Source organism: Cyprinodon variegatus, unplaced genomic scaffold (genome assembly GCF_000732505.1).
Source record: "Cyprinodon variegatus isolate N-32 unplaced genomic scaffold, C_variegatus-1.0 Scaffold1289, whole genome shotgun sequence".
Lineage (NCBI taxonomy): Eukaryota > Metazoa > Chordata > Actinopteri > Cyprinodontiformes > Cyprinodontidae > Cyprinodon > Cyprinodon variegatus.
The window spans coordinates 133,565-141,595 of NW_015151742.1; the positions used below are offsets into that span (position 1 = coordinate 133,565).

The following is an 8,031-nucleotide window of genomic DNA, read 5'->3' on the forward strand; positions in this document are numbered from 1 at the left end:
TACAGCCTTGATTTTAAAAGAAAAACTCTACTTTCATCCTAAACAGGGTTCTCACCAGGATTTTTTATATTTCATTTATTATTCTATGCGCTACACCAGAGATTTCAACTTCCAGTCTTGGAGGGCTGTCGTCCTGCATCTTTTACAGCAGCCGCCATTAAAAATGTCCCCTCCCAGTCAAACGGCAGCTGAATGGCAGCCTGCTCCCCTGCAACTCCCAGAAAAATCCCCTCCGACTTCCAGTCACTTTTTACTCTGACTCCAGCCTTTCACTGAATTATAGGGTCTGACCAGGAGATGATGCTTCTCTTTAGATCTTAATGTCCACAAATCATGACAGAAAGAATATTTTAGTACAAAGATTGATGTTTAAAAATGAATAGTAGGGGACCAGCAGAATAGTAGCAGAGATTTTGAATGGCTACTAGTGTAGCTTCGTCTCTCCACGGGGGCAGAGTAACTATAAGGCAAAACTAGACTGTTGCCTTGGGCCCCAAGTTCCTGAGGGCCGAATAAAACTCCTCATGCAGGTCTGGTTAATACAGTTATAACTTATTTTCCCACATTAATTATGTTTTTGATTGAAATTATTTAGCTAAAATGCCCTCAGAAACATGTTTTTAATCTCCACTTCATTGGATCATTCCGTCTTACCTCACATGTGCAAAAAGTATCTAGGAAAGCAGCAGCAAAACACGTGAAAACAAAAGGGGGCAAAGAGAAGAAACTACCATAGCTGGAAAGAGGAAACGGAAGGATTTTGAAGCCTTCGTGAAAATCATTGGTTTTGCTAAAATGTGCTGAACAGAACCCTGGGGGAGGGATGCGCTGAGCCTGGGACCAAGCAAGTCTAGTTCTGATTTTCCTCAGATTTTTCTGACCTTTTTTTGGTCCTGAAATGTCTTAACAGAAGAAAAGAGAGATTTGTAGCTCATGTCCTGGGTATGTCTCATGGGTGGTGGACTGACGTTCTGAATCCATCTGCTCTCCACACATTAAGAATATCCTCTAAACTCTTTACACTTTGATTTGTAATTTCATAATGGCAGCTTAAAATCAGATGAAAATCTAATTTTACTGCTCAAACAATGGATTCAAAAGACAGCCAACCACAGATGTCGGTGTACCATCCCATTACTGTGTGTGTAAACAGCTAAAGGTTAAACCCTGATATAATGACTTACCTTTCGTCTTAAAGGAGAAGTTGCAGTGGACACAGTGGTACGGCCGAACATCTGAGTGGGTGCGTATGTGTTTGCGCAGCATGCTCGGCTTCTTGCAGCGAATGCCGCACTCCTCGCAAATGTATTTTCCCCGTCCGCGGCCGCGTACGTACACGTACTCCTCATTGGATTTGTACCTGTGGGTTTGCAGGGTCAAGATGAAGCCGACGACGAAAACATAAAAGATCCTCAAGATACAGAAAGTCGGTTGGTAACCATAAACGAGGTCTTACCCGCCGTCAAATATTTTGATGCGACGTGGCTCTGTTGAAGGAGCTACTTCCTTTTCTGAATCATTACTGGTCTGAGGTTCTGGTTGTAGTTTACCTCTGGTTTCTGCTGATACAGACTTCTGGGTAACTAGAGCCTGTAAAAGGACAAGGTAATTTCTTTTAGTAAATAAAAAACAGAAATTTGTCAAATGAGTATATGATATTTTTCTGGTGACTCACCTTTGGCATAATGTCCTTGAGTTTGCCTGAGTAGGACAAGGTGTCAGACTTTCCACTTGTCTTTATCGCAGAGGTGTAGTGGATTTTTTTGGAGCTCTGCTTGGAGTCAAACAGAGATATTACCACCTTAGTGGGGAGCCCCAGGGGGTTGGGATTGTTGGGGCTTACACTCCAGGAAGCATATGCTGACGTCTTCTGATTAGCCTGCTGAACGTGAAGAGGCTTCCTCTTCATCAGGTAACACCATGTGAAGGTGGTGGTGGTCTTTAAACTTGGAAATGACAAGCGGTGGGTGTCCTTTGTGTTCACCACAGATACAGATGTGGTCAGTCTCCCCTGACCAGAGTGAAAACTGGCAGGTCGGATCAAGGATTTGGCCGGGGACCACCTGTGCTCATCAATTTTCTCCTGCGGCTTTAGGGCAGAGGTGGTGATGGTGGTGTCCTGACTCCCTGGCGTAGCAGTGAGAACAACCTCCTCCGCATTCACACTTCCCTTGTCTTTGTCAAGCCCAGAACCGTCAGGTGACATAGGTTTCACATCGTCTGTTGCTTCAGTGTCCTTCTCAGAGTCCGTTTTAACATCTGGCAGAGGCGGAGCTTCGGTCTCAATTGGGCTGTCTGCCGGTTCTGTTGTGCAAACCTGCCGGACGAGCATTAGTTTCCTTTGTCTCGTAACCTCAGACATCTTTGAGTTCAGGTAACTAAGGGATCTTCCGTCTGTCAGACAGGCGACTCCGTGCTCATCCTTGGCCCGTTTCTGGTGCTTCTCCATGTAGATGTCCAGACTGTTGGCAGGGGACAGCATGCGCTTACTGGAAGCAATTGGTTCCTGCTGGGGGCAAAGTGTCACTGAGGCCAGTTTCTGCATGCAGATTGAAGGAACTTGGTCTGGATCTGGTAGAGGAGTTGTCTTTGCCACCAGCACAACTGGAGGGTTGCCCTCAACACTCTGAGATGATGACATGCTGTTCTTTTTGGACAGGGAGGAAGACGGATTCATCTGCTCATGAGTGATCAGAATCTGCGGCAGTGGGACAGGTCCTTGTTGGTTCTGCGTATTAGTCTGCTCCTCATTTGACACAATAGTTTGGGTCTTGACCTCAGAGGCTTGGTGACTGGCAACAAAAACATTCGAGACTGCATCTGAAAATTTGGGAACGCTTAGCATGGGATTAGTTATTGGAATAGTGAAAATTGGCAAAGCAATCTGAGCTCCCTGGGTGCAAGAGAAGGAGAATGTTTGGTTTGTTCTCAGAGAACACTGGAGTTGGTATTTGGGAATAAAACATTTCTTCTCTTCAATGATGACTGGTTTGTTTTGGACAGTTTCCCGACCCACTGAGATCTGGTGTAAGGGCTGCTGGATCTTCTGGGTAACCTTAACCCTTGACGCTTGGTGCCAAGGATGTGGAAGACCGTGGACTTGTGGTTGCTGAGTCGGACTTCCCAGATTAATGCTTTGCACCATTTGCTCATTCTTTTGCAGTGGCGCATCTGCCGGATGAAGGACAAAAGGCTGAGCTGCAGGGCGTCTGCTGGATATGTGAATCTGCTGGGATTTGTTCTGAGGAAAGGAGCTGACATTTGTGATTGAAGGAACTGCACTTTTCAGCACAGGCAGCTGACTCTCAGGGCCAATCTTTAAAGACATCTGTCGGACCAATGGCCCACGCCTCCTCTCTATAAGTGGTACCTGAGAGAGTTGTCCAGTCTTTGGTTGACCTACAGGGGACAGCGATCTGCTGGGAGACACGTTTCCACAATCAAAGGATTTGCTACGATAATCACATGAAATCTCAACCGAGGGCTGGGTACAGGTAATCTGCTCAGATGCGGCACGTCTCATCATTCCAGGCACACCAAGGGTGTTGAAGGCTGCTGACAGACTTTGGGTATCCGGGACCTTTCCAGAATTATCAGCTCTGGATGGACTCTCAGATCGAGAAAGCTCGTCTCTGTCAAAAGAGGCAGAGATGCTGGAACAACGAGAGAGACTGCTGTCCCTACTGAGACTGCGTGAGAGTGTGGACTCAAAGCTGGATTCACCCGAAGAGTGATCCATCTGGGCCAACCGGATCCTTTTCTTTTTTGGGGGAAGTTTCTCCGCTGGTAACTTTGACAAACTCTCGCTTCTCTGAGGCCAGTTGAACTGATCTGGAGGCTTGTCTGCGGGCTCAGCAGCCTGCGTCTCGTGCTCCCTGTCCGAATCTTCTGTGACTAAAATTTCAGGAACTTGGATGTTACTTTGTCGAACAAGACGAGACTGATGGACGGGTGTGGAGTTTATACTCAGCCTGCCATCACCGCTCGGCTCCTTTATCTGGTTCCCAAAACCAGTACTGCTGGATGGCGCTATTTTTTCATGGTAGGTGTTGGAAGAGCCAGCTGTTGTTCCATCTGTTTTAGCTTCATTCAGGGAATCTTTATTTATGGCTATGACTGGAGACACCCTATCGATAGAGTCTGTCTCAAATGAGCTGTGGCTGGTCAGAGAGTTGGTGTGTTTAATCACTGATGTGCCACTTCCCTGCCTCTGTAGCTCTCCTTTCATTGAGCTGTGGTTCTGGTTTTCTCTGATTGGCGATAGTCTGGAATCTGTGTTCATCCCTCGTGCAACAAGCTGGATCTGAGGTAGCTTTGACTGGTTGTTTTTAAGTTGGATGTCAACTATCTGAGTATGGCGAGGGAGCGTTCTGTTTGTAGGATCTATAGGGGATTCAAAACTAACAGAGCATGGTGGAATGGTGTCAGTCGGAGACTGATCGTCTTCATCTCCAACACTTTTCATTATCCTCCTCTTCCTGAAAGATGTCTGATGATCCAGTATCCCTGGGTTGATTGCTGACCTCAGGATGGTTGGGTGCTGTACATTCACGTGAAAAACATCTTGATCGCTCTCTTTAACAGCAACCGGCTTGTTCTTAGGGGCCCGGAGCTCAGAGCAGTAGAACTTTCTATGAGTTTCAAAGTTCTCCAATTTCCGGTACCGATTCCGACAGGTTTCACACTCGTACATTGTGCCTTTGTTCTGCTGTGGCTTCTTGTTTTTGTCCTGACCATGCTCAAATGACTTACTCCTCTGCATCAGGTCAGCAGAGATGCTTGGTCCATGATAGCCTTCATCCATTGAGCGCACAGAAGGGAGGCAATGACCCTCACTTGTTGAAAAGTCTTCCACCGCCACCTGTCTCACCAGGGTGCGGGAATGTATGGCAGGGTTTGGAGTTGGTGGAGCTGATGAGAATACCTCATCATTTAGGGAACCAATTTTATCATCAAATGATTGACAGCCCCTCAGAGGATGGGGGATGGGAGCAACATTTACAGGTAAGGCCGAATGTCCAGGTGTCGTTGGCATGGAGTTGCTCCGTGTTATTGGCAGACAGTCCATTGGAGGGTAGGGAGAAGGAACGGAGAGCAAGAACACTGGCTTTGACTTATCTGTGGGGGTGAATGGGGACTTTGGGATGTCTGAGCTGGAACTCGACCGTCTTCCTATTGGTTTTAAATCAAACTGAAAAGAGTCTTTAAAAATGTACGATTTTGGGGAGTCTATGCTTCCTCTCCTGGACAGAGAAGTTCTCCGTGGCTTAACGCTATCCAGCTGTTTGTTGTCCACCACTGCTTCATTGTCAGATATCAGCTTCGAAATGCGTTCTTCCAGCGAGCGTGCACTCGCTTCCAAAGGTGGCCGCATTTGTCTCTCTGTGGGCCGTGATTTTTGCTCGGCTGCAACGTGCATTACCGTTGTAGGCAAAGAGGGGATGCTTGGAGGGGTGTTCTTGGTAATGTCAGGGTCAACTGGGGGAGTTATTTTTACAAATGGACTTGTGGGGCTCATGGCCTGGTCAGCACTTTCAGAGCGAGAGAAGTAACCAGAATCTGTGCTTCCTAAACTGCGGGGACTGAGTAAACACTTGGGCTGCTGCTGCTGCTGAGAGAAGTCTGTCGCTTGCTGTCGCTGGAGTTGAGCATGCCCAGCCAATAGAGGAGACTTGCACTGCTGGTCTTCATCTTCGCTCACAGTATCAAGTGAGAGATTTGTACCTTCCACCTCCTTCAGGGAGGACAGAAGGCCTGATCTCAAATTTGTGGCCTGAAATTCTCGTTGCCTTTGCACAGCAGCTTGCTCAGGTGCAGCACCAGTAACTCTTGGACTATCTGCCCTCAGAGGCGACACGTTAACTGGATACACAACAACTTTTGGAAGTGCAGCGGTCACTTTCGGTTCATAGGCCTTCTGACTTGGAGAGGATTTTACTAAAAAGTTTGGCTCTGCGGATGTTATGCCTGTACCCTGTAAACTGGTTTCAGAGGAAGCGGCTGTACAGCTTGGTGTAGCGTCTGGGTCCAGATCTGCAGTGCTACCCTCTTCGTCGCTGTCACCGCTCTCCTCTGCCTCTGAGTGTGTACTGGCAGCTTTGTCTGATTCTTGAGACAAAGATCCGCCTCCAGATTCAGAGCGTGCCATAAGCCCCAGCTTTATCGCGTGAGCATGGGATTTCTTGTGCTTGTACAAATTACTCTTTGTTTTGAAGGAGAAGCCGCAGGTGACGCAGGGATATGGCCGCTCTCCTGTGTGAGACCTGATGTGTTTGAGCAGCACGCTGGGTTTTGCACATGCCCGGTTGCAGTATTCACACACATACTTTCCAGGCTTTTTAAGTTTTTGGTCCTTGGCAACTTGCTCAGCACCAAAGTTCATGACTGTGGTCATTTGCATCTGGTTTCCAGCTGGTGTTACTGGAACCTGAACAGTGCAGGGAACATTAGCAGGAACAGACTGGCATGTTTGTGCTACTGGGGGTTGGCTTTGGGGCAGAGCATTGGTGCCCATTGGAGCTGGTGGTCCACTGCTAAAGTTCATGTGCAAGCCGGACATTTCTGAACTTGAAACAACCGGCACAAACTGTGGGGCAGCAAGAGGAGCGGCGCCCTGCTGGGATGTCTGTAGATTTCCATGAGGAGCTGCTGCTATGCCAATTACATTCCCTTGTTTGTCGATGTAATAGGTCTGCATTTGGGGTGGCTGGGTCTGGAGACCTATGTTGACTGCAGGGAGGGGCGTTACTTCCCTTCTGAGCTGAGGATGAAGAGCAGCAGGTGGTTTGTTGATGGCATTGGCCTGTGAAGGACTTTTCCTCTCTGTCAGCTTGCTGAAGTCCGGTTCCATGGCCTTCAGCAGGGCGTCCAGAGGATCACTGCTGCGGTAAGACTCTCCCACGAAGCTGTGCTCTGGGCTCTTGCTGTCTTTGGCAAGAAGCTCTTCAGCGTTAACCTGGGAGGTCTCCTTACTGGCCGAGGGATCACGCGACGGTGGCCTAGAAGATGTTCCCTCTTGCTTTACCTTCTCAGCATCAGAAAAACGTGACCCCTCCTCGAGGGATGCTGCAGTTTGTAGGACATCTTCTGGATCTTCTTTTATGGGCTGAGATGTGGAAGAATCGTTGGTGGGTCGGATAGGTAGGGACGAAGGTGTTGTTTTCCTAGGTGACGAGTCGCTGACTGCAGCTGCACATATTTTTGACTTCAGGGGCTTCTTCACTGGAGATTTGGGATTTTTTTTCAGCTGATTCTCCGCAATAACTTTTTTCCTCTTCAGACCCTTTATGCTGTCCACAGCCCCCCGAGAGTTCTCAGCTATGCCTGTGGAGACAGACAGAAAATGCATCATCTGTACAGAAGAACAGCTTTGTTTCTTCTAAGAGCAAAAAAAAAACATCCTTTATGAGCTGAAAGTAAATCCCCACAGGATTCAGCTTTTTTTATAATTAGAAATTAATATATTCTAACATTGAAATCCTTTCCTTAGCCCCAAGTGAACCATTAATAAAGCCAAATTGGGGGAGTGCTGGCCTAGTGGCTAGAGCTGAGAAGGATGAAAGTGTCCGATTTGATCCCCACAGCCTCTCCCCAGGCGCCGCACAGTGGCAGCCCACTGCTCCCCATGGAGATGGGTTAAATGCAGAGATAAATGTCTCAAATGTGAGATCAATAAAGTTTATTATAATTATTATAAAATAGGATGATATTAAAAGTGAGGAGAAATAATAGTATTTTTCATTACAACAAATAAAAATATGGACAGATAGTGTGTATCCTATTGTAAAATGGTTAAAAGAAAAATATAAAGAGTTTAGAGTTTTTGTTTTTTTTCAGCCTCATCCTTTGGTTTCCCAAAAAAAATCTCCAATAAAATCTCTAAAATTTTCAAACAGCGTTTAAAATCGCACATTGAGTCAAATATACAGGAAAGTTTGTTCCATTATTGTTGTGAGAAAAAAAAGGTTTTGAAAAAAAATAAATAAAGTAAATCCAGAAATTACACTTTGAAAAACTTCTAATTCAAAAAAA

At 46.7% G+C, this 8,031-nt stretch overlaps 1 protein-coding gene across 1 annotated transcript in view; it reads right to left on the reverse strand.

The window, feature by feature from the left end:
• The window catches only part of hivep1 (human immunodeficiency virus type I enhancer binding protein 1), a 36,232-nt gene that overhangs the window by 13,344 nt on the left and 14,857 nt on the right, over window positions 1-8,031 (reverse strand). Inside the window, exons 6-8 of the mRNA XM_015402044.1 lie at window positions 1,676-7,323; window positions 1,457-1,590; window positions 1,185-1,360 (exon numbers count right to left, since the gene is read on the reverse strand). Coding sequence (XP_015257530.1) covers window positions 1,185-1,360; window positions 1,457-1,590; window positions 1,676-7,323 — 5,958 coding nt within the window. The remainder of the gene's footprint in view (window positions 1-1,184; window positions 1,361-1,456; window positions 1,591-1,675; window positions 7,324-8,031) is intronic.